Source organism: Camarhynchus parvulus, chromosome 14 (genome assembly GCF_901933205.1).
Source record: "Camarhynchus parvulus chromosome 14, STF_HiC, whole genome shotgun sequence".
NCBI lineage: Eukaryota > Metazoa > Chordata > Aves > Passeriformes > Thraupidae > Camarhynchus > Camarhynchus parvulus.
Window position 1 is genome coordinate 3,753,464 of NC_044584.1, and position 27,628 is coordinate 3,781,091.

The window sequence follows — 27,628 nt, forward strand, 5'->3', positions numbered from 1 at the left end:
TATTAAAATTTAAACTTAATGTTTAAAAGGCTTCAGAAGCCAACATTTCAATTTTAGAAATTTCAGTGCTATGTTCAGCATTTTACTCTCTCAAAAGCTTTATCATTGGAGCCTGTCTGCCAGACAAACACATCTGATTCATTCACATAATTACTATAGTACCACACAAATCCTACAACCAGAACTATGTTAGGAATTACACAAGGGTGCAACCAATCTGGCTATAAATGCCATATACCAATAAGCTGGGGGACTGTGAGGAAAGGAAGAGAAAACAAAGAGGTGGTACTTAGAAGAGGCATATAAAAGCTCCCTGACGAAACACAGTTTAATGATAATCTGAGAGTCACAGAAAACTCCAGCCCCATAAAATGCAAGGCTGGTACATGATTCGGCATGTGTGCGTGTGGATTGGTTTTAACTCATCTTAAGTGAAGCTGGTAATGCAAGGCCTATCCACTAGTCTGCAGCAGAAACAGAACTGAAGTGCACAAAAGCAAGATCTTCACAGCAATGATATGCATGTGGAAGCCTCAACAGAAGCACAAAGAGCGAGCAAAGCAACCCTGAATTCCATTAGGTTTTTGCTTTTCTTCCTTTTTTTTCTTCTTAAAAAAAAAAAACAAACAGCCACCCCCTCCCAAAAAAACAAAAGAAAAAAACCCCAAAAAACCACACAAACAAAACAACCAAAAAACCACCCAAAAAACAACAACAAAAAACCCAAACAAACAAAAGAAGAAAACCAAAACCAAAAGGCAAAAAAAAACCCCAAAACAACAACCAAAAACAAAACAAAACAAAAAAAAAACCAAACAAAAAAAAACCAAACCAAACAAAAAAAAAAACCAAAAAACCCCCCAAAACCAAGAACATTTCAGACGTATGCTTCCCCTTGAGATGGTAATAGGTGGGTTGAAAAGATTCCTCTGATCGGCTGCACACGGAGTTCTAGCAGCAAGTAGGGAAACTGGGAAATTTTGGATGAGCTTTACTATTTTGCAGCATTCTGGTGGTATCTGTGCCGCCAAACTTCATGTATCTTTTTGCACCATTTATGAGCATTCCCACTTGGGTCCATCAGGTAATATGTCCTGTTTGGCTATAAGTGAACAACATTTTAATGATTACTCCAAACACAGGTTAACTAAAAAGCAGTAGTAATTCTGCACCTACCAATAAAATAATTATTCAGAATTAGCTCGTTAACTTTCTGAAAGTTAAATTCAATTACAGCTATATAACATTATGTATTAGTGATTAACCATTTTAAGTAGTCAACTGACAATATATTATACACCTCTCATGATTCACTACACACAAGGAGGGCTAAATGTTAAGTCATTAAGAATGTCCAAAATTCACTTATGGCTAATTTAAACACTAATAATTAAAATACAGTTGCAGTTTTGTGATAAACATGTATGTCAGAGTGAGATTTTGTGTGATTTTTTGTTTTATTATTATTCAGTTTTGTTTGGGGGTGTGGATTTTGTGCTTTTTTTGTTGGTTGACTTTGTTCAGATTTTTGTTTAGTTTTGTTTTAAATTAGGACTATGAAATCTTGTATCAAAAAATCTATATTTTCTTCAGAAAAATCTTTTTGATAACCTACAGAAATTGCCCAAGGACCTTAGAGCAATTTACAAAGAAAATTCAGAAAATGAACTTACCGTGTGAACAAAAAATGTCTTAAAATTCTTGGCTTCTGGACGCAACTCTAAAGACCATGGAATTTCTCCTTTTAGAACTTTGTTGACAGGATCCACATAATACAGGTGGGGCCCTTCCGTAAGCAGCAATTGGCGCCGACGTGCAAACAATCCCTAACAAGAAAAGTAGAAGCAGCAATGCAAAAACAAACAAACAAACCCCAGCAAAATCCATGAGGGAATTAAAAATGTAAATTTACACATCTGAACTGAACAACAGAGGCAGGATAAAACCAGCTCAGTGCTAGGATGGTATATTTGGGTTTGGGGGCTGTCTTTAATTTTACTTTACCTATTTGACCTCACTCCTTTTTTAGGGTGTTGCAGCGCATTATTCTACTACATGGCAAAACACAAGTACTATTTTAGTAAAGTATCTTCAAGTTCTAGCAAAACCTGAAACACCCAGTGGCACAGAGTGAAGCAGAATCTATTTCTCAAAGAAATCAATAGATTTCGTAGAAATCTACGTAGAAAATCTTCCGTAGAAAAGACTACAAAGAAGCCAGTATTAACTTAGATGAAAGAGAACCTTCTTTCTGCTAAAGCTGATGCAGACTATCCTTGCTTATTCTGTAAACTGCTGAAATTAACACTTAAAGCTGTTCTAACATCACCTCTGCCTCTTTCAGGATAAAGGCACAAACTCAGATCCAGGAAAAAAAGCACAGTTGAGAACAAGACTGATAATTTTTTGGTATTTTTGGTTCAAACCACATTCAGATATGCATCAAGAAAGTATTTATTAGATTATATCAGATTGGGAGGAGGAGGACAAGCAAATCGCATTTGCTGCAATCTCAAAATGAAAGCATCAATAGCAGATTTACTTAGGCTTTTCCAAGAAATCAAGAGCACATTACTAAATCAAGGAAAAAAAAAAATCAATCTACTTACAAGAATACACTGATTTTTTAGAAATAACTTGTTTATAGGTGACAAATTGTTTAAACAAGGAAGCTTTAAAACAAGCTCCTCATCTACGCTGCAGCTGTGCAAAAATTTGACGGCTCAATTTTGTTACAGGAAATTAAGAAAAGCCCTTACCTTTCTTTTGTCCACTGGACCCATTTTTAGGATTAAGTTATTTTCTACAAACTGATGCCTTAGAAAAAGAAAAATAACTATTACTCCAGAAGTAATTCTTTCACAGAAACAGCTATAATGATCAAGTAGTTTTTCATGTCACTCTCTAGCATGTCTTTTTCCATGAGAGTCCTGAACAACTTTAGTACATGAGTTTTGGACTCTTCCTTAGCCCAGACCAGTGAGTTTTTTCTAAAATTTGACAGGGGGTAAAAAAACCAACCAACCAAAATCAAAACCAAACAAAAAACCAAAACCAAACAAAGAACCTAAACCAAACAAAACCAACAACCCAAACAAACCAACCAACCAACCAACCAACAAAAAAAACCCCTTAGCACCCCCCACCCCCCCCCCGGCACGGAACAACAACAATGACAAAAATTCACACATGAGAGACTTCTCTAAAGAGTTAAAAGAAATGCTGTTACATAGTCTGGAGGCATTTTGGTTAGATATTCACAGAATATTATCATGCAAAAAATTCCAACAACTTATGGCATCTGTAAAAAAAGAGGAACCTCTTCTAGTTTAGGACTGTAGTGCAAAGACTCCGCAGCACTGGATAGCGTCATTCTGCCTATCTTATAAATACACTCTACATCATCTTCTAGACCTTGTAAATTTTAGAAATATAATATTAGGGTTTTGCTGCTATTGCTTTAAAAATAGAAGCCAAGAAAAATCTAGTTGCTAATTGTTTACTTGAAAATACTAAGATTGACAAATATTAATTTGAATCAAAATCACTTATTTTCCAGGATTCTTTATTGCTGTGCAAGTTATTTAGCTACATTCAAAGATCCTACCAAGGATTTCCACCAGCTTGTTTTGCCAGAAGTAACCTCTTTTCGTCTTCAGAAAACTGTAAATCCAGCTCAAAGGAATTGTTGTCAAGATCATGAATATACTGTTCAATATTTCCTCCTGATGTCTGTGGTGTACTTGTCTCTGCAGCAGACAGTGAATGGGAAGAGGCAGAACTAGAAACTTGCATGCAACCGAACTGACTCAGGAGATTGTCATACTAAAGGAGGAAAAAAAATTAAGTAATTAAATGTCTTTCATTAAAAAGCTTATTTTGCACTAAACTGTGGCTTTTAATTTAAGCATGCTTTAATTCATTTTGCTTTTGGGCCAAATCCCAGCCTATTCCCTATAGATCAGCAGGGTTCTATGCAAAAAAGTATGACTGATCAAAAGCAAGCTAGCCTTGTTTTTTCAAAATACTCACTTTATCAGAAAACAAATGCTGATTTAAGTAAAAATTTAACTAGCAACATTTATTACATTCTTAATAATTAAAATATAACTAATCCATAGTTTCAGTAAAAATATTTATATTATTTATTTATATTGGTATTCAATATTTATGCTATAATGGAAGTCTCAGGCAGCATCAGAGCTGAATACAGCAGTAGACAAACATACATTTCCATAACAGTCTTCATCATCCTCTGACATAGCAGGTAAATATGCTGTAAGTTTAGGGGGTGTCTGAAGATGTAGGTTCTCCCACACAATGGATTCAAAGAAGGGGTGAGCCTTAAGAGGTCCATATCCTCCCATTTCTTCACAACCTAATCGGTTGGTAGCATCTAGAACCTAAGCAAATTAAAATTAAGTTAAGCTGCATAAAATAATGACAAAGGGCAAGCATTATTCACATTTGCAAAGCACCATGTGAAAATGTAAAACCAGTCTGTCACCCTGCCCTAAGCATACTATAAGGAGGTTGTTTCTAATAAAAGATGCTATTTGTCACTATGTCTTGTCCACAACATTTTGTATTAGATCAGCTCACAGATCTAAGGACAGGAGCACTTCTTTAAGCTGACACAATTTTTTGGCTTTGCTCCTTTGTAAAGACTGAAACAAACATACAGAGAAGGCCTGATGAAGCACACCTCCTTTTAAGTTTAGTCCACCATCCCATTCTAGTGATGCAAGAAGCTGTGGAAACTACAGGTGGTGTTAAACATCAGCCTCTCAAGGACCTCAAAATGACACACTTCTCAGGATACAACCAGGTTAATACAACCTGGACTTCACCATTCAGGAGATGCTGGCTTGGCCATAGAACTGGACTTGGACACGGGAATGCACTAATAGGCCTTTTAGGTTGTATTTATCATCATCCACAAAGGTTAGAGCTTCCTCCCCATCCCCTGCTAATATATGATAGACTGTTGAACTTAAAAAAGCTTGTAACACCTAAAATGTTCTCTGCATATTCACTTGAGTGTCATGACTATAATCTCACTCATGGAACAGAACTACTTCTTCTTCCTTCTTGTCAAACCTTCATAGGCATAGTAATTCTTAGACTGATACTATTGAGACATGTTAAGTGAAGGCTAAAATGCAAGGCAACCGGATTCATATTGTAATGAATATATCTGCCTGTGATGTACAGGATGCTGTTTTTAACTAAATGATCCTTTATACAACTCAAAACCAATTAAACTGAGAACTATGTAAGCCTAAGTATTTGAATCTTAATTTCTGTTTGCAATGCACAGTATGTAGAATTGTTTGCTTCCATTTCACAGAAAGACATTCCTTGTCCTTCTAACAATTCTTGTTAGAATTCAGGTTTAAAAAAAAAATCAAAGTGTCATTTAATAACAGATGTTGATTTTCAAGACAGTCCCCTACACAGTCAATAATGCTCACAGATGTTCATATTATAAGATTTGCAAGAGTGCATAGAAACTTTCAGAAAAGAGAACTACATAAGCTGAATGTTTTCCAACGTAATCAAACCATTTAATGACAAATCAATTTCAGTGATACCTTTTGGTTGAAGAAGTTAGGCATTTAGGTACTTGGTCAGTTATTTTAAAAAAATCAATCAAAACAAGCATAGTACATTCAAGAAGAAAAGCACAAATATTTACCAACAGTTTTTCCACAAGGTCTTTTGCCTTGGGAAAAAATTTTTCTGGGAAGTCATATTCCAACTTTATTATCTTCTGGAATATAAGATATTCATTTCTGCAGAAGAGAAAAATATTAACTCTTATTAGTTCTCCATGGTTCTTTCACCTTAACCTGAATAAACCAGACAAATATTAAACAAAAAATCTACAAGTTAAGTTACGTTCCTGTGAATCTTCCTAGGGTGAAGGGGTACTGTGATCCTGTAAGCACCAGATACTTGAGAAATAACAACAAAAGCTCAAATGACTCAACAGAAGAGTGTTGAGGATATGCCTTATAAACCTCTTCACATACAGTTATATAGTTACCATCATGGCACAAATTACATGTGAAATTCTAGGATAGCTTAAAGGAACCTCTCCCTCAGGAGCTCTAGTTATAGCTGTCTAAGCAACTTCATTACACCAAAAAGGACAAATAAAAGCAGCATGACATTAATACCAGCTCTGCATCATGAAAAATACTTCAGAACTGCTAGTACGGTAAAAATCCAATTAGAGGCAATATATTTATGATCCATATGTAAATAATTAGCTCAAATCTCTTACCCAGCTCTAAATGGAGGCAATCCAGCTACAAGTTGATATATAATGCATCCCAGAGCCCAGAGGTCAGAGCTTCAAAACAAAGAGGAAAAAACACAGAATCTTTTTTGTAAAAGAAATCTTTAAAATGAAATCTAAAAAGAAAAATTCTTAACCTTCTGCTACTTAAAACATAGCATGAACCCAGTGGACAAACCTGCTTTGTATATTTTCCACATTATTTTTACTTTAGCCCTTGACAGAAGAACAGGCTAGCAACACAACTTAAAAGAAAAAACTGTAGAGTAATACTCCCACAAAAACTGACTCCAAGCACAAGTGGAAGACAGGTGAATTCTCAGTCAAAATAATGGGTAACTAATGACTTTGAAAAGAATATTGATAATCCACATGATAATTCAAGGATGCATCCACTTTCATTCAATATATGCCCCTTCAGATTTAAAATACTTTCCTCTTAATATTTGATTTTAAAAAGGAGAATATATTACGATACAGTTTTTAACCTTTTTTACTTAAAGCTTTTCTTAAGACACAAACAGAAAGGCTATAATGATAAGGAAAACCTATGTTCTAATGTGGTAGGTAAAGCAAAGTTAAGCTTTAGTGTGTTGGCCTGAAAGAACACTTTTAACTTATTTTACCTTGAAGTAAGCTACCCATAGATTTGCTTAAAGCTTCAAAATCCTCATGGAAGACTAAAATACTTAAAACTACTCAAACTAAGAGTTTTCTGTACAGGTGAAGCATCATGCAACTTCTAAAAGGAGATGATATTCTAATTAAATCTTTCCATTAGCCAAAACAGTCAAAAGTTCTTCACTAAAAGAAGATGTGAAAAGTCTGATAGTATCTCTATCACTTAAAGAAACGCTAGCACAAATTACTACACCTATTCACATAAATGACCCTTGTAACTTCTGATTTGTCAGCGACTAGCTTACTCTTCCATCATTGCAGTAAAATAGATATACACATTCAGTAGGATACCATCAACAAACAATTTTAATGAGTTCAGAAATTTCTTAAGGTCATCACTCATACCAGGCAGAGAGACAAGCTTTGCAAATCCTAAGTACAGTTTAGGAAACATAACTGCAAGTTGATCTAAATACAAGTCAAAGAAAGCTGCAGCCTTCTCCTTAACTGAACAGCAAGTGACATTCTGTTGTTCCTACAGCAGGAAATACCGTATTTGAGCAATCTTATATAAAATGGAATTAAAACAATTATATTACTTGTATAACAGATTTTTCTGATTTATTTGTGGGTGAGAAATCCAACTTCACCTTACACACCTCCTTCTCCAAAAACACCTAATCCTTTTAGTAGAACCCAAAAAAGTAGATAAACTGAGGAAACCAGCCCTCAGACAAGAAGCAATACTTAATAAGAAAAACATTTTCAAGCTCTGTTAAAATACTCAAGCATCTTGTTTCTTTAAAATACTAAGCTTGCTTGCTTGATTTATCCACTCCTCCCCATTTGACAGTCTCCTGACAGAGTCAGTAAAGTTCTGGAATATAGAGCCCTCACCTTTTACAGGCAGATTTCTCTGTCAGCAGTTCTGGAGAAACATACTGTGCTGTCCCTACAAATGAGTTTGCCCGTGCTGTTGAGGAAAGAAATAAGCAAACATATACTTATGCATAAACCAATACTCCTCTTCCTCCCCTGTTGCCACCCAGTTTAAAAAAAAAAAAAACAAACCCAAAAGGCAATCCACTGCAAGTTACATAATGCTGCAAAGAACCCATGAGAATTTAACTTCTTTAACTATACACAAAACCTGCTTGGAAGAAACAAATCAATCTCAGTGATACCTGTTTGGTTCAAGAAGCTAGGCATTTAGGTACTTAGTTATAAAATATACCAACACAAGTTTGCTACAGTTAAGAAAAAAATGTCAGTTGAATTCAGTTCAGCCTAGTGCTTTCTTCAAGCATTGTTTGCAGCATCTATTTACAGGCTATTAGTAACAACTGCAGACACATTAATTCTACCATCTTCATATTTGTGCAATTCTTTCAGCCACTGGAGTTAAACACATAAGCAGAGTTAAAACTTACTGTATCAGGTGAGCCATGGTACCTATTTGTTTGTATTTTTGTCTTGCAAATGAAAACTAAGCAACCTGAAGTAGTTCAACTTCCCAGTCTATTTGGTAATCTAGCTGGTATTCCACTACACGAAATACTACCTCCTCTGATATAATCTATGTAGTGACAGTCAAAACTGTTTCAAGATCCTTTAGTGATGTAGGTGAGGTAATGCCATTGGAAGGTTACAATCTGGTACATAAAACACATGTACATTTTCAAAGGATCACTTGCTATAACTACTGGTGTCACATAATGAATAATGGCAAACCTTGTCTGCTATCTGCAGATAATACTTTTGCTGTTCCGAAGTCTGTTATTTGAATGTGCATATCTTCATTTAATAAGATGTTCTCTGGCTTAAGGTCCCTGGAAAAGACAGATTTTTATATTCAACAGCATACAAATTAAAGTTGAAAAACTGTCTAGTGACTGAGGTACATAATGCTATAATAAATGATGCAAACATTCTATAAACATTGTTTCAACAGCTGCTCTAACATGTAGCTGTCAACCTGAAGACTAACACATTTTGTTAAATCCATTAACATTTTGTTTAAACATCACGTAAATAATCATCTCAAAACTATGCTACTGTGTATGTCACATGTTCAAAAATTTCAAAAACAAAACAAATCCCAACAAAAACCCCACCTCACAAAAACACACACTAAACCCCAAGCCCCTTCACTCCAAAGCCTTAATTTAAATAACATCTGACAGATTGATATGGCATTAAGATTTTCTACATCTGTTTCCTCACTGCAAAACTCCAGTTAGTCAAACACTGGCAAACCCAGCCCCAGCTAAATGTCCTGACCAGATAAGGTAGATCACCTCCATGCATAATCTGCATTTCAAATGCATGCCTACTATTTGCATAGACACAGCCTCTGATTCTGAATAAAATCACACTTCACAGTATCACAAACACAATAGATAGCAGTACAGAGTTAGATGTCAAGAGCTGCATTAGAAACAACTTAAGAGCATTCAGTTACACTGGTATGATATGCCTTTGCAACAAGTTTCCTTAGCTGATCCAAAAAAACCCTACATACTTCCCTCCTAAGCTGAATCTTTGAATGCTCATAAAGAAATCTAGGAGCATGGGAATTGTTTTGTTTGACTGGTAAGAAAAAGCCAGTAAAAACTGAAAGCTGTTTCTGTCAATCACTGTGCAGCACTATTTTCTTCAGATTAAAGTCCGCTACTATGGAAAAGTACGAGTTGTACAATTTGAAGTCTGGAAACTACCACAGAGAGCAACAAGCCATAAAAATCCTGTTGATTTTCCTATGCCTGTCCTATGAGAGAGGTAGAAAGTACGTGAATGGAATGGATTCCTTACCAGTTTTGTGTAGAGCTTTTTTCAGATATGTATGTATGTAGATATATTGTACTCTATATATGCTTCATATATACTGTTTATATAATATATCCTATACCTACATTAATACTAGATTATGGATCTATAGTTATATATATAAATACATAGAGATATCTGTAATAAATTTTCCAGGGTAGCCTGACATCTTAAAGTGGTTCTATGTCATGTCCTATTTCTTCAGGCAGTAAAAAATCCCAAGAGTTTTCAGGCATTGCTAGAGCTGTGTCCTCATAAACTTCATACTAAGTTCTCCAATTGCACAATTTTCCTGGTTTTTTTTGACCTCCTCATAGGGTCCTTCATATAAAAACAAGTATAAAGCAGCTCTTCTCCAATAGGAGGTTTCCAATATAGGGTTAGTAACACTGACAATCACGCCACATTCATTTTATAAGCATCCTCTCAGCCTAAACACATGAACTATAAAATCAAAGGGAAACTGGAAGTTCTTGAACTTTTCCCCTGCCCCTGTAGAAAGTATTATGCTTTCAGTATGCTCCACATCCATCCCCCTTAGATTCAAATTATTTCACAAAAAATTCTATTTAAAAGGAAAAACTGTTTTTGTAATAACTGAAAGAAATAATGCTATCAGAATTATAACCAGTCAGCTTTTTTGCCAACTAGCATCTAGTGTCCCATGACAACCGCTTGGTAACCTAAACACAGTAAATTTCTTACCCAAAAAGAAGTTCTGCAGCTCAGATGTCTAGCACTTAAAGCTTTAGTTAATAAACATTAATGACAAAACATTACCATCCAAACAATATATTACATCAAGAACAACTTTGTAAGTACTGCTCAAAACTTTGCTAACTTCACCACTTACCTAATTATTGTGCAGCTTTGTGGAAATTGTTTACTCAGTGAAAACTGATATAGATTAATTTTCTTGATTATATAGTACACATTAAGCCACACGCAAAAAGAATTCTAGTTACTTTTGCAACATAACAGCACCGGAAAAAAAGCAGTTAAACAAAAAGTCAGTTCTGGTTTTCAGGCCAACCGATGAAGCTTGAAAGACAAGCATTTGGTAATGTTAATTCAAGGCCAGAAGGTTTTCTTACTTTTTCCTGCTCCAACAGTTGGTATAACAGCGATTGGCTCTCCTCCTCAAGTCTGCTATGTTTAACTACTGATGTTAACTGTGCTAGGGCTGATCAAATGCAATTTGTGCTCTTTAGCTTTCCACAAAAATCCGATTTTGCTTTTAGCTTCACAAAGAACATTTTTAGGAAAAAACCCACCTCTAACATGATCAACTGCATGTCTGTCTCAACTCTGTATTACCTGTGAATGATTCCTTTGCCATGCAAATACTCCAGGGCTGATACAATTTCAGCAGTATAAAACCTTGTACAGGTCTCATCAAATGAGCCAATTTTGCGTATATACTTTAGCAGCTCTCCGTTTTTGGCATAGCTAAGTCCAAAATCTGAATGCAACTTAGTTAAGGTTTATCTCTAAGCCACTCCAAAACAAAAATCCTCACAATCTTATTCCAAAGAGAAGAATACTACTAAAAATACATGAACAACAGGGAAGAAGGTGGTTAATTTGAAACTTTACAAGTAGCAAGCCCAAGCAATTTCTTAAATATATCAACAACCTAGGACATGGGTCCAAATTTCTTAGCAAAGCAAAAACTACATAAAGGGTTAACTTAATAGTTTTTCCAGAGAATTATCTGGATAATTCATTTAAATGACATACATAATTGTCTTCAGAGTTATTTACAGTAATAACTGATAGAAGTTAAAAATTGTCCCATCACCTGGAAAGTACCAGAGCAAGTGTTTTCAATACAAAAGAGGCCCTGTGAGCTCATACTGTACGATATATAGGTCTAGCCAGCACTATTAGCAGCCTTTGGGAAAACCAGAAAACTACTTACTGACCCCAGAAATAGACTGATCTATACCTTTATGCTTGGCACAGCCAATTCCAAGCAGGAGGTTTAAGAGGAAGTTCACATAATTAACATTTTCTTAAAACAAAACAAAACAAACCCAAACCAAAACAAAAAAAACCCAAAAAGCAAAAACCAACCAACCAACCAAACAAAACCCAACCCCCCAAAAAAAAAAAAACCACAACCCAAAGCCAACTGCCAAGCAATGAGCTTCCAGAATGAAACTGCACTTCGCAATTACTGCTAGAGAGAGCTGGGAAAACAGCAGCCCAGATGATTCATATTATTCTATAAGCATCTTCATCTTTACATAAAAATTTTAATAATAGCCCTAATTGTAGAAATGAAACTAGTAGGAAATATAGCTGGCTACCCCTAGTTTAAATGCAGGAATTACTGTGTTTTACTACAGATAGATAGATGGATATACATATACACATACATACATCAGGAATGAAACACTTCTGAAACACTTCCCATACATCCCACCTCCCCCCTCCAACCAATTTAGAATTTTTAAATTATTTTTAAACTTGGATTGTTACAAGTCACCCTTCAACATTTACCACATGGACAATTTGTTTAATTGCTTCCCCCTGTCTCACAAGACACTTACTCTTCTCTCTGAGAGGACCCACTCATTCCATCTGCTTAATTTCTGTTAAAAGTGTGACTACAAAAATTACATCACATACACCAGGATACTTTAAATACCTTAAGTTACCTCCATCATTTCCATGAGACCACTTTTTAAGGAATCAAAACTGGGCATTGTTATTAGTCTTAAGAAAATGTTACAGCAAGTTTCAATATGCAAAGGATACATAGCTTTTCATCATCCTGAAAGGTGAAGTAGAGTTTCACAAAAAAAGGGTGATCCAGACGGGACATTACATCTCTCTCTCGTGTCACATATGGTACCTTGTTTTCTTTTATGATATGACGTTTTTCTAGAATTTTAACTTAATGAAGAAAAGAGAGAGTAAAAATGCAAGAGGTACAAGTAAATTAAGCCCATCTTGTTTTGGAGTTTTTTGGTTACATTTAATTAATGCGAAACTACTAATTCTGTTCCTTCAACAGGTATTTCATAACTGGACTACATTGACACTTTATTTTCAAAAAGTTCATGTTAAAGGAGTCAATACTTACTGGCATATTCTCTAGAACTTGCCAATTCTCGAGCCAAGACAACCTGTTGTCAGAGGAAAGAAAACATATTGTTACTGGCCACTAAACACAGGCGCTAACATTCTTTTTCCCGTAGGTATTTGGAACACAGCAAAATATTTAAGCATGTGTTCAATATTATGCTGGCTTCAGCAAGACTTCTGCAGAAATTCAGTTCAGCTGATCAATGTTTGTTTTGCCAAAAGACTTACGCATGTAAGAGTGTAAATACCGCATATTTTTTTCCCAGAAGAATTCTGAAGTTTATAATGCAAGTCAAAGTAAACTGCCAAACTTTCTTAAAGGGGGAAACAAAAAGCAACAAGTACACTGAGGAATACTTATAAAAATAATTGTCATAGTACTTTCCTGAATACAGATGGCAAAGATTGAAAGATAAATTTTATCCAGATGAGCAAAAGTAAGAAGTGAGACAGAACTTTCAATTATTTACAGTTTGTTAAGAAAAAGAAATAAAAGGAACAGAAGATTTCCAATTAGTAGAAGCAAGGGATGAAATTTCAGGCAAACAGGTTTACATTTTTAAAGATAAATGCTTTTGGAGGAACACCAGGCTCATTTTCAAGACAGAACTCCATAAAAGGCAATTTTAGAGACAATCTGAAAAATCTTCTTGCATGAATGCAACCAATAACCTTGTAACAATAGATGAGTACAGTTCTTTGTTTTTCTCATTTTAAGTTTATATCCATTTCAACATCTTGCTAAAATCTCAACTTCACACTATATTTTTAATCACTGCACCAGACTTGCTTGCAAAATCAGTTATAACAGAGTACTCCAAAATATTACTACACACACTTGACGCTAAATGTTAGGTATTTAGGAAAACTAAATAAGGCACTTTTTCAGATGAAAGAGGTGCATGCAGTTGCACTCTTTAGTACTAGAAAATTGTTCAGTAGTAACAGGCAGCCTTAACTTTCTTTAAAATTTCATCTCCTAAAACCATATTGAAATTTACAGTATTTCATCAATGAAAATTTCTATTAGAAATGTTACAAACAACCAGTCTGTTAACATCTGCCTCTCTGTATAGGGAATTTTTGAGATCCTTCTGTGTATACACCTAACAATAGATAAGATGTGCAGCTGAATGAGAACGTTATTAACTTTTCTAATTTTTGTAACTAGGTTTCATCAACCACATCTACCATGAAAGCTTCTGAAAGCAGGTTAGTTTAAAAGGCAGTTATCAAATAAAACCCCACATAAACAGAGACCATACTCAGATGGCAGAAGGTATCAGCTGACACAGATGAAAATATATCTTGGCAAATTAAGCTAAAGACTGATTCTCTTCCAGTCCTGCACTGTGTCCAACTTTTTACCATTGTATTTCACAGGTATTACCCACATACATTGACATGGAACAGCTGTGTTCTAAGTACACTGAGCACTTACCTGATAGCAGGAGTACTTTGGTACCCTCAAGCTCCTTCCTCACCAATCAGATCTGAGTATACCATATATCTTAATTTCCCCCTAACTAATAATCCAGAAAATCACGGCAGATATGCACAAAAAACAAACAAACAGAAAACACCTCTGAGGTACATATTAATACAATGCCTCTTACCAGGGGCCTGAATCTTATCCACCCTATGGGAAGAAGTAATATCAATAAGGAATGTAAATTCTATAGAAAGAAATTAGACATTAACTGGATAGCTTAAAAAAAAGCCATAAAATGAACAGAAAAACAAAAGCATTCACAGAACATGTAAACATGTAAGTTGCAAATTCAGACAACAGCAAGGCAAGAAATGTAGTTAAACGTCCCAAATCAAAGGAAGGGGAGAGGAAGAGGAGATAGAGCAGAGAACCCTCAGAGGCTACAAAGCAAAAGTAACTGCCAACATACCTGGCATACATCATGACCAAGCCCCACTCTAAACTTAAGCAAATACTTCAGGCTGCTAGACATTAAATCTGCATTTAAGAACTGGTTTTGGTCAGACAATCATATTTCCTTAGAGCTCCTGTTTTTAAGAAATGCCTCATTCATAGGTGGAGACAAAACCAAGGTGGAATATATATGTACCCACATATTGAAAGAGGTGAGCTACACAACATGCCTCCTCAATCATGAGAACTACAATTTTTCCACCAATAGCAGATATTATTGTGAAAGAAGCCTAAAGCTGTCTACAAAGCAAGTAGATTCTCATCAGTTTAAAAAAGCAGAACAACAAGTAGAAGGCCCTGTATTTGTGTGTTTGTTTATATCAGGCATGGGACCAAGAAGTTGCAGCTGCAGAATACAATCCCACAAAGTTGGAGAGTGCTCTGAAGAAAAACCCTGAAGCCACATCATGTATATCTCTGTTGAATTTAAAATGCAGCCCTGGCATTAAGTAAGAGCTTGTGGCAGCTTAACAGAAGTCCAAGAAAATGGAATACATTCATTATGACCTTGAAGAAAATATTTTTTTAATCTGAAGCTGTCATTGGATATATGTTAATATGAGGGCACCTATTTTTTGAGATAAACACTTTTTAGTTAGAATATTGGTGAGGATCTTGGGGAGTACAGTCAGATCTCTGAGTCTACAACTGTGTTTAATATGAAAAAATCATATGCTTTTTAACAAGATGTTTTGATGACAACATAAAGATACACACCCCACAGATCAAATGCTCTGAAGTTGATACATCAGAGGGTTGTGCTGCCATCCAGGGAGACAGGCAGCAGAGTGCTGGACAAAGTTTATTCAGAGTCTGGGCTAAGCCCTATGAATTTCTTTACCTACATGGAACATGGCATTAACTTTCAGAGACCAAAAGCAGAAATGAAAAGTGTACTACTGAAGCGAAGTGTCCTGGTATACCCAAACCACAACAACTCTCTTGGATGCTTTAGGGAAACCTGCAAATTATGCAAACTACATGTTTGAGTGCAAATTACTTTTGACAAGTACTAGAGGCCTGCATCCTAAACACTGCAGTAGGCTGTACTGGAAGAACCAGAAAACCCCAACATTTAGAGACCTACAACCAAAAACCGTACACAATAAGGATCATATGAAAAAGATACAGAAATATTATTGTCTTACAACTGGTAAACTACCAAACCATCAAATGAAAGTATTAAATGCTTCATGGATTCATGAAGGTAATACTTAAGTAATTCATTTTTGTGCAATGCTGTGGATGTGAGATACAAACCATTCAAGGCTACTGAACACAAACATACTGACTGTGACTCACTAAATCCTCAAGGATTAGGGGCTGAGTAAGAATTCTGAAGAAGTATCAGTGTTCTTTCTTTTGAAAGCATCTGGCAGTACCTCCTGCCACAGACAGGACATCACATAGTTTTTACCACAAGCTCCTAGATCAGTTCCAATCCTTTATATTGAATTTTTTACATAACCTATTATGGCTATCACACTTACATTAGAAAGCAATGTTGATTAAACATCCAAGCATCAAGTCATTAGGATACAACAGGACTTTTGATCAATTTAAGAGGAGCTTAAAAAAAAAAAAATCACCACCCATATTTAGGGTGACTCTTAATTTTAACAGTCAAGCTTAAATCCACTAAGTCTTCAAGCTGTTCTCTCCACATTTCAATCTCATCGATCTTACACAACAAATTTTCAAGTTTATCTAAGATATCTGTCACTTCTTATAAAAAGTAAAGTTACCGTTGAAAAAGATCCTTCACCAAGAATTTTCCCAAATTTGAAGTCATCAGGTCGTTTCTTTCGAGGCTGTGGAGGCTGCTGTCCTGTATGTTGCTGCAAGGAGTTTGAATTAGATCTTGATTCGGGTGCTGTGCCCTCCATGTTAGATGCGTGTCTGCTGCTGCCACAAGTGGAAATGACAGGTGGAGTGCTGGAATCTGCTTGGTTCCTCACCATTGAAGGGGATGAACAGGAGCATAACACCACGCTTGACTGGATTGGAACAGCATCATACTGTAAAGAGAAAATTAAACTATTATTCCCATATCTGACATAATTCCCATGCACAACTGTACTTTATTTCCATACAAGGTTCATAAAAATTCTTCTTTGAAAGGGTTATCATTAAAAATCTCTTTAGGAGGGAATAAAAGTATTTATGTTGGAAATGGCAACAATTTGATAAATAACTCTCTTTAGGTCATGTTGTCATATAGCCATAGGTCAAACATCTGAACACTTTAATTCAAGAATGCTTTTTTTAAACTCAAAAAAATGCTCCTAACACCAAGTCATCAAATTTCATGGCATCTTCTCCTATGAATAACATGACCTTAAATTTCTAGTCATACAATAAACACCTGTATGTACCAGTAACATTAGTTCAGAGATCCAAGTTACAATGAACTCTAAACGAACACATGAAAAGTTTAATGGAGACAAAGGACGCATTCTTAATTTTTTACTTGAAATTTCACTTTAGCACACATTGGGGAAGGACATAACATAAAAAGGCAGATCAGGTGGAGGGTTTAATAATCAGCAATACCTAAAACTTTTTTTGAAGAATGCTCTGGTTAGAAAGAATGACCTTTTAAAACAAGGGAGATGGCACTACTTAAATTGTACATATGGCCACATAAAGACAATCCAATTGCAAAACAAAAATATAGCCCAGAAAACAGCAAATACAAGATGACACACTCCTAAAACTGATTAATGTAATATACAAAGCAAATTGTCATTTGGTACCCTTTTATCGATTTTCCCTAAGTAAGATCAAGGAACCTCGTGAAGCTGCTTTCTGCCCCTTTTGGTAATACACCACAATTGGTCTGTCAGGGACTGCTTCTGATGTTTTACTTGAAACTGGCCAGAAAACACAAACAAATAGGAGAGCTCTGCTAAACTACCACTAACAAAACAAAACCAAAAATTGTATGTAAACGTACAAGAGGAAATACTTAAGAAAGTTAATGCCATTTTACAAATCTCAGTATTCTAACATACATCCAGCAGAATGAAACTATGACTTAATGAAAATCACCGAATCTCAAAACAGATGTATTGTACAACCATGTTAGAGAGTCTGTAACATACACCATGCTACCAAATTAAAAATTACTTCTCACAAAAAGAATTTTTTTACCTCATGAATTTCAATTTGAAACCGTTTTCTGCATTTTAGTCAGAAACCACCTTGGAAGGGAGTTGGACTGGCACTCACTTATGCACATGGTCTTAAGGAACCTAGCTCCCAAATAAGCGACTCCTCACTTGGCTGTGCTCCATGCAGTAGAGAAAAGCTGCCTTTGTTTACTGCTAAAACTGATATTATTATTATGCACATACACATTAAAGTGTATGTGCTGTAGGTCACAGTTCCTTTTATGCCTTATATGCATATATTTTAGCTGACACCTTCTGCAGACTATTGTCCCCAGAATTTTCATATCCCAGATGAATCACCTCTCCTTCAGACGCTACTCACACAGCAGCCGTGTCTAAAGATACATGCTAGCTAGAATTAAAAACAGATTGTACCCTTTCCCATCAAGACTGCAGCAAGACTGACACAAGCATAAGTGCTCAGCAACTGAAGTGACGCCAGTATAAAAACCATCCCATTAAATGAAATACAGTAAATAAAACACACATACACACAGACTAAATATCGGGATCTAAATTATAAACTGGCACCAGTCACAAATGAGGTTTTACAGGTACATAAAGCAGTAGCATTGTGGGGGGGGGGTGGTGGTCTGATTAGATTGTGCAGCTAGCAAGATCACCTTGAAAAAGCAAACTAGCAAGAAAAACATCCACTACAATAGCATCAGAGCACTGTGAGAAAGGGGGGAAAAGGTGCTGGATGCAGTGTCTTTCATTACACAGTAGTTGAAACTAAGTCACAATGAATATCAAGTATAGAAAAATCCTGAGGGAAGAGACAGGAGTAATGGACTTTGTAGGAAAAGAAGGTTATTTTCGGCCAGGGTATAACATCAATTAGTCCCCTGACTTTCTCAAAGGAAAGTCAAGATTAGGAACAAGGAGGACAGAGGAACATGCAATAGATTTAAAAGGATCAGTTACCTAAGAAATGACAGAACTATGTAACTAGGTCTGCACCTCAACGTTTATTGAAAAAGATAATTCCTACACTTGCCCTTTCACACTCCACATATTCTTTAGTATTTTCTCCTGTGTTATTTACCTTCTAAGTTTTATTTTGAAAGGCTCCAAAAAACATGTCTGCAGAAACCATATATGCCTCTACATATAGGTTTTCATATATGCCTAAGACAGAATACAGGCCAACTTATCTGATATAACCCCGTACCTTACTCTTTTGTAAAAATCAGACTTAAGATCTTTCTTCTGCCAGATGCAGACATTTTTTTAGTGAGATACAAAGTCAGTAACTGAAATTTAAAATATTCTAAACTGCATCTGCAATTCTCAGAAGCTTGAGGATGCTCTCCTTCTAGCAATTATCAACATTTCTCAGCTGGCAGTCAGTGAAAGCACAGATCCTCACAAGGTAACAACAGACTGACCTATTGCATGTCATGTATCACCATAGACCATACTGATAGAATTACTAGATAAGTGGTTATCTCTTTAAAAACTAGTCTCTAACATCACTTTCCCAAACCCTTAAGGGTTTTCCTTTTCATTTACTTTCATACAGAAGTAGTTTCATTCTTAGTGCAAGATACTTGATTTTGAAAATCTTTCAAGGAAGAAAATAACAAATCTGCTGAATATATGTGGCACTATAGATCAACAGTCATTTAAAAATCAACGTCAAGTAGTTTTCACTAAATAAATAGAAACAGGATTCCTTCTATTTATACATGAAGTAAGTACTAATACTGTTCTTTTCCACACTTGCCTGCAAACAGTAGAAGTAAACTTCAGTAAACTGGAATCCATGCAAAAAACCCACTAGATAGGATCATGTTTTTCCTTTCTTCCCCACCGCCCAAAAGGATTCATACCTTTTCCCTCTGTAATTCATTTTGACAACTACACTATCACTACAACTATTAATGTATTTATATGCATCAAACACATATCACACTTCTTTAAAGCAACTACAACTACAACTGCATACCCACTAGCTTTATCCCACCACAAAATCTGCAACACTATTTTCCTGAGACCATTCTATCAACACTGACAGCAGCAAAAAAATACTTTTAGAGACTGAGCTTCTGAAACTTCCAATATCCCCTACTTCTGTACTAAGTGACAGGATGTTGAACACTGTTGAACACTGAAGATGACTGAGAACATCTTTGCTATTGCTGAAATTCTACTAGCAAGATCTATTACAAAGAAAATCAGTATGAACAGGATGCTGACCTCTCAGCTGTCTGATAACACTAAGTCTGACTGCTGACTATTACAGAATCTCAAGCTGCATTAAGACATAGGACAGACATGATCATAAAACCTCTTAATCTGACTACTTATAAAGCTAATTTTTTTGAAGCAAACCTTGGTAACAGAAAGTATTTTTTTTTACACAAAGCAACATGACCTTTAAACCTCAACTGGTACATTTGTTTTGATTATAAATAATGCTAATGAGACTATAAGCTGGAAGATTGGCACAACCCAAGATTCTGCTAAAGGCAGTTTAAGTTAGACAGGTTTGGTCTGAGCCGTTTTGTAAACAGTTTTGACCTTGTCATATAAGCCAAAAGTTCTGAAAGTGAAATTTACTTTGTATTGCTTACAATTTAAACATTGACAACATAGAGTTTTAAAGCGAAAAAACTAAAAGCTAAGCAGTTATATTTCATATATTCTTTTCAAGGCACACTGGTGTTTCAGAGGGTTGACAAAGATGCACCAACTGCATGTGACACACATCTCATATCTCAAAAAAAGCATCAGAAGGGATAAAGGGATAATTAACAGATATTACACACAGCTTTTCCACTGGCCTCCTCCCCTCATATCCCACAATTAAAATGTTAACCTTCTCTAGGTTCCCCAGTACCTAGTTGTGACAGTCTCCAGTTCAAAGGTTACTGTGTAACACAGTTACACTGAGAGCTCCGGCATATTCCAAAAGAAAAAGCAACTGATCAGGTCAGATACTTAGATGGGCCTGAATATATACCTTCAAACTATGCCTCATAGTACCTAAAATGAGACTGCAGGCAAAAGCAGTGTAGTTCAGGTACAAGAAACTGAAGATACAAACCCACTGATTCAGAGTAACAAAATCCAACTAAAGGCCTCACATTTCAGTGCAGAGAGCACAGTACAGTTTGCACCAATAAATACCAATCCCATATAGAAGCTATTTGCAGAAGTGTAATGATTATTGTGTGATCCCTATCAATATTTAACACCAGTTTTCCTTTCATAAATTCTGCTGCTGCACCAGCATGAAGCGCCCTCAATGAAGAAAACCCAGAGCAATAATGGATAGTGTGCTTTCATAAATTGCATTGAACATCAGTTCTCAGACCTTATATGCTCATGTCTATTTATGCTCTGGATGTCTGTCTAAAAATGGATTGTCAGACTTTCTGCTAAGTGACCAACAGCATCCTCTTTCTATTAACCAATTGTACATGTATCTGTATAGAGAGAAACAACATACTGACTAATGAAACTCCATTGCATGCCAGTTTCTCTTTATATACACTTTGAATATGCTTAGAAGTTTGTCAGATAATCTCAAGAATTCAACAGTACATCTATCTGCCAACATTTTTATTGCCTTTAAGTAATTAAAATACTAGCCTAAAGAGAAAAAAACGTTCATTAGAAAAGGTCACTAGATGCTATCAGTCTATTTACTGTAACATAAAATCAAGCATGTAATGAACAAGACAAAACTCACAGTAAGCCAAGTCTCAGAAGTACTTCGAATGCATCACACAGCTCGTTAACTGTTCACCCACTTAACAGGTTAACTTTGACACCAAAATACATACAGACATATTAAAACATCACAGTAATTTAAAGACATGTACTCTGCTCGCACTTTCAGCTTGACAGAAGTTCAACATGACTTCTAAGAGCAAACACCCCTCTCAAAAAAACAAAAAAGACAGGACACACTTTTCTATAGAGTTCTTTGAAGACAATAGTAAGTCAAACTGCAGCAAACAAACTCCACTCCATGTATTAGTTATTTGTAGATATTTAAAAAGCATTAACATCAAACATTCATCTTGTGATCTCATGTAGCAGTGGTCTGCATTTATGTTACATAGAGCTGCATCAGCACTCTTTTGAACCTCATCATCAAATGGCAAAGATTGCTGTAGAGAGCTTAAAATTTAGCACATAAGCCAACAAACTGCCCCTTTAACACCACATATCTTGAAGAAACTGACTTTGGCAGTCAGCAAAACAGTCTGAAGCCAAACAATTTGTCAAAATCTATACTTTGATCAAGGTTCATAAATGGTTACCAACTACTATATTTAAATGAACATATTAAAATCTCATAGTTCAATTATAAAAACTATTTTGACACAAATTCATTTTGCAAGAGAATCAGAAGTCATATCTACCTATGGTGAAGTTTTTTGATCTCAGAAGTTGCCTCATGAAAAAACTGTTGTTTAAAGACCATTTTTATGAATTAACCATGCAAATTTCAAAAGCATTTGGCTGCATAAAAGGTGTGGGTTTCTGTTGTTCTTGTCCAGACAGACTGCAATACTAACTGATTAAAGTCTAGGCTCTAACCCACCAAAACAACTATGCTCACCCTCATGCCCAGTGTCATTTGAAATCTCTCTAATGCTGAAAGGTAAGCACTCATTGAAGTACTGCACAAAACTGTTTCCCTCAAAAATATCTTAACAAAATATCTTGATAGAATAACCATAATTTAAAAGACAATAAAAGAGCTTTAAAAAACCATGTCCTGGTAATACATTTCCAGATTAAAGACTGTACAAATTAATGGAAGGAAAGCTTCAAGCTTTGCCCTATTGAAACATACTATTTTACTTAAAATGGCTTGTACCTCTGCAGTAGTGGTAAACAGAAGTACTGTTTATCTACTGTCATTTTTTGCTTTGCGCAGTAAATCCATAACACAGTTCATCCATAAGTGATTAATGAGGATATCAGCTTCATATTATATTAGCAAAAATATAGCCAAGAGGCTCAATGCTTTGGAAGCACAGAGAACACCTCTACATTCTTAGATTGTTTTGGCCTTTAGGGAGTAAAGGTATTTTATCCACAAGACCATTTTCGCTTCTAGAGAAATTAATTTTTCACATACCAAGCAATGCTGATCCAAAATTTTAGTTTATGCAAATGTCCTTCTCTAAATTTGACCGCTTTACATACAGTGGTATTTCTTGCCACTGACTTTCAAGATTATAATTCAAAAATCAGGCAGAGATTAAAGCTAATGAAAGGATTTATAAGAACCTGCATATCAGCCAGTTACCCTCTAACCTCCTCTACTGCTAAGCAAAGCATTAAGTTCCAATCATCTTCAGAAACAGACTATTTAAGGCCTCCTTCCACTGTCTAGTACTTCAAAACAAATCAGAAACAGGAAACCACTCAAATCTCCAAGAACCTAAAGTCAGCCTACGGCCCAAACAGCTATAATGTAAACAAACCACTGAGAATTAATTTAACATAAACAGATCTAGGCTAGCTCACAGGAAAACAAAAGCCGTCCGTGATTGCAATAGTCTGGATCCCAGGATACACCACCAGCTACCTCACAAGGCATACTGATAATCAGGTATTGCATGGCATAGATGGGGGCTCAGCCGAGCAAACACAAAAGGGTTTCCTATGCCAGGCTCCTTGCTAGCAGCTACAGGAGGCAAAGAGAACAGCTTGGGGCGAAGAACAGAGAAGCAGACACACCAAGGTGGCAGTATATAGATGGAGTGTATGTACGAAGGATTCATGGCACAGTCAAGAAATGTAAATTCCTGCAGGATTACTAAAGAACCAAACACTGAATTTAGTATTTTTTCATAAGAATGCTCTAAGCCAGTTAATCCTTGCAATTTTTCACCATAAAGAATAATAAAATATTTGCAAGTGAAGTATTTATAGCTTGTCTTTTAAAGCAGAAATCAATTCTCAAGTTCAATCTTTAACCACACAGCAAATCACTTATTTCCTACAGCAATTTTGAGCAGAATTCATATGGCGTGAAAAATAAGGTTCTAGACCAAATAGCTAGCTTTGTGTATTTTGTTTCCAGTCCTTTCAGGTGCTTTAGACTACAGTAAGTTTCTACAAGCTTACCTGCAAATAAGATGTCAGAAAGGGAAGTGGGAAGGGAGGAAAATCTGCTTCTTCCCCTTTTTTCCTTCTTTATTATATATACATAATCTAACCTGGCCACTTGCAAAGAAAGTTTTTTCCATCTGAAATACCAGAAATAATTCCTTGGCATCATACATATTCTTTGGAAAGGTCCAATATGAGGAATTTGGAAAATGATTTTATCTTTCAAACATAGTGTTTTCTAAATTAAGGCCACTCGCATATCTTCTGAATGCCATAAATGTGCTAGTTCTACACCAATCCCTATAGCTTTTCTGACAAATACATATATAAAAACACACGTTTACTGTTAAAAAATAGGTATTACTAAAATATTTCACATACTCAGACCAAATTTATTTTTATTACTTTGCCAGCTGACTACATTTTTCAGCCTAATAAAGTGATTGTGCCCCTGGTTTCATGCCTTCTGTACAAAAATTCCTGCAAGTACCTCAGTAGTCAGCATCCCTTTCCAAGATTTTCTGGCAATGCTGCCTTCTAACTGGAGCCTGAGCCTACAGAGTATCTTACAACATCCAGCTACAGTAATCTACCTGCAGAGTTTCAAGAGCTAAATTAAACTTTACTTCTGGCACTGTAATAGATCAATAACCTAAAGAAAAATTTGTTTAAAAAAGAAGCCTACCCATGTGATACAATCATTGTTTAGTAGAACATCCCTATTACACTCAGATTATTCTGCGGATCATGTCCTTTCCACTAGCTCTAAGAACTTCTAATGTTAGAAATATGAATGCATATAAAACTGCTCCTCTTAAAACTTCTGATTTTTCCACCTTTGAGCACCTTTTTAACATCCTTGTCTTCTACTATTTTCTATTCTTGTACCCTGCTTTGGTAAGGGATTTGATGTCTAGAACTTTACTGAAAACCTATCCTAGTTAAAAGCCCATACATGACTGATAAAGACTAGTTATGGCTTTATCATGAAAAGAAGGAGAAGAGAAGAGAACATTAAATAGACAGGCTTGAAGGGTTTTCCCTACGTATGTATCAGGAAGTTTTACACGTACAAATAACTACAAACAGAACTCTTAATATAGTGTAATCTAATTCTTAACATAGATGCAAAACTTACTCTACGTAAGCTCGGCAGGCCCAGTTCTTTGAAAAGTGTAGTTCACATTAGTTCCACTGGGGGAATAAAAAGAAGGTAGCAATTTTGTTCAGCCACATCCATGACTACACTATAGGCTTTATCAGGTCAGAAACACTGGTAGAATCTAATAACTGCTCGTGCAGCTGAACAGTACAGTGAAGATGTTGCTGCAGATGAAGATGTTAATTACAATACTTCCAGACTTCTCATTATGAGAGGAAGGGCACTTCTTGGTTTGAGACCCAATATACTCACAATAAGATTAACAGCAAATAACTTAACATCACATTGGAATCTGCAACTAAAGCTTAAAATACTTTCCTTCTTAGAAGTACAACTCCCTCCTTATGTCACATCTTCAGAAAATAATGGAACGTTTTAGGAATTGTCTGTGCATACAAAAATACAGAAAACTGTTTTGGCAGAGAATTGCTAGAATGTTCCTTTCAAAACTGTGCTCTATTCACACCTCCACTCCCTAATCCCTCTTATGCATTTACAATTCAGTCATCACAGAACTCATTATGTCACTAACTCCATCACATAAACATTAACAGTAACTTGCTCAGTCTCAGAAATACTGGATTTCCCATATTTGATCTCATCTTAATTACAAAAAGGTTAGTTGAATTGGGCCACCTGTATCTGGTACTGCCTGTCAGTACACTCACCTGACCAGGAAAATATTAAATAGAATAGAAGAGAAGGAATTAAAAAGAATTATCCTGACAAAATATCCTAATTTTTACCTAAATAGGCAGCAGTTGCGTTCTTAATTTTTCCCCTCTCTGCATGTTTTTCTTATGGGCAAGGACCTAAATTGTACATATAAAAGAAACAGAAATGCAAGTATTTTTGAGAAAAAAAAAACAAAAAAAGATGGGCAATAAGCAAGAGCGGAAACACAAATGGAAGCATACTCTCTGTTTAAGAGTCCAAGTAAACAGAAGTCCTCTCTGATGCTAAGTAGCAGCTTTATAGAGCAGTATCAACTAGCAATAAAGCAAAACTAATTCCTTTAATAATCAAAAACTGGTTTATCTCATACTCCTTAATGTAGCATTTATGTGTTCTGAAGAGTTATTCCCACAGTACTTCTCATCTTCATCAATAAATATGATTTTGTGTAATACCCTGATGAAAAAAAAATCACTGAGCATGAACAGGAGAGCACACTGAAACAGCATGTCAAGAATCAACGCTGCTGTGCTATTTTCCATAGAAAATCCTCCTTAGCCAATTCCAACTGATGAAAAGGTTTTAAGTGTTTCAGAATGAAGCTTGGCAATTTGCAACTGACAGAACACAAGACCCAAAAGCACAGCAGCATGCACACGAGGATAAGCAACATATCACTGCCAGGTAGTTTTGTCAACACTACAAAGTGTGGAAGCTGGTGGTTATTTTTCTTTTCAAGAGGGAATGTCTATGCTAGCTGAACTGTATAACTTACAACACAAAAGAAGATTTACCATTACCACGTCTGTATACCACTTATAACTCCATCTTCTAGATATGCCACTGCACACAAACCGAGTTTACGCTGTCAGACTAACGTAAACAACTGCGTTTGAAACGGCGTCCTACTGTAACCCTCGCGATCTTCCTCACGCGTTTGTTCCTACTACAAAAGAAATCGATTACAGAGCGACAGGTAGCTCCCACAAGGCAACAACATCTGTTCTCCCGCCGGGAGACGGCCCGGCATAGCCACGCCAACGCCCCGTACCGGAACCGAAAACGGAGGTCCGCGAGAGGCCGCGGTGCGGCCCCTTCATCATCGGCCTCACCTCCTCCAGCGAACGGGCCACGCTCGGGAAAGAACGGAGACCCGCGGCGACTCAGGAGCGGGGGGCGGAAGAATGACCGCGAGCAGCAGAGACAAGAGCGGCCCCACGGGCCGCAGCGCCCGCTCACCCGCCCTGTTCCAGCGGGCGCAGGAGGCGGGGCCGTTCGCGAAAGCCCACCGCGACCCCGCCGCTGCCAGAGCGCTGGGCACGGGCGGCCACCTCTCACGGGCCGGCCCTCACGCCCCGGCCTACTTATTCCCCCAGCACCCCGCGGGCCGCAGCCCCGGGCAGACTCACCAGGGGGCTGCCGGTGCTGGCCATGGCCCGCCTGGCCCGCAGGCCGTTCCCCGCGCCCGGACTCACCAGGGGGCTGCCGGTGCTGGCCATGGCCCGCCCGGACCGGGGCCTCTCCCCACCCGTTCCGCGCTAGGCGCTCGGCCCAACCTGAGCCAATGGGACGCCCGCGTCCCCCGCCCCTGACGTCACCACAACAATCCCCCCGCCGTAGGCGGGTTTTCCGCACACTGCGCTCGCTCATTGGTGGCGGTAACTGTTACTCACACTCGGGCCAGGCCAGAGCGTCCCCCGGCAGCCTCAGCGCCCGAGCCGACGAGAGGCTGCGCAGCTGTGGGA

At 36.8% G+C, this 27,628-nt stretch overlaps 1 protein-coding gene across 5 annotated transcripts; it reads right to left on the reverse strand.

Moving 5' to 3' along the window:
* Window positions 1-775: 775 nt before the first annotated feature.
* PDPK1 (3-phosphoinositide dependent protein kinase 1) lies at window positions 776-27,628 on the reverse strand. 5 transcript variants are annotated; one of them, XM_030958307.1, is made up of 15 exons: window positions 27,359-27,466; window positions 16,748-16,807; window positions 16,535-16,627; window positions 12,843-12,885; window positions 12,515-12,652; window positions 11,069-11,213; window positions 8,657-8,754; window positions 7,823-7,898; window positions 6,290-6,358; window positions 5,699-5,795; window positions 4,230-4,403; window positions 3,608-3,825; window positions 2,760-2,817; window positions 1,674-1,826; window positions 776-1,102 (listed from the first exon to the last, which is right to left on the reverse strand). In XM_030958307.1, exons 1-15 carry the CDS (start codon window positions 27,380-27,382, stop codon window positions 995-997), a joined length of 1,554 nt encoding a protein of 517 aa, XP_030814167.1. In that variant the 5' UTR covers window positions 27,383-27,466; the 3' UTR covers window positions 776-994. The 5 variants fall into 5 exon arrangements, with proteins under 5 accessions (XP_030814167.1, XP_030814165.1, XP_030814166.1 ...); XM_030958305.1 differs by having other exon boundaries at window positions 27,293-27,430; XM_030958306.1 differs by lacking the exon at window positions 27,359-27,466 and adding an exon at window positions 27,557-27,628 and having other exon boundaries at window positions 16,535-16,807.

Bases quoted from the DNA above. Each gene is read 5' to 3' on its own strand.
- PDPK1 (XM_030958303.1), bottom strand. From the start codon at position 27,382: ATGGCCAGCACCGGCAGCCCCCTGGTGAGTCCGGGCGCGGGGAACGGC. The intron at 8,755-11,068 runs GTAATACAGAGT...TGTCTTTTCCAG, and splicing joins GGCAAAGGAATCATTCACAG to GGACCTTAAGCCAGAGAACA. The intron at 6,359-7,822 runs GTGAGGGCTCTA...TTTGTTTTGAAG, and splicing joins GAGAAATCTGCCTGTAAAAG to CTCTGACCTCTGGGCTCTGG.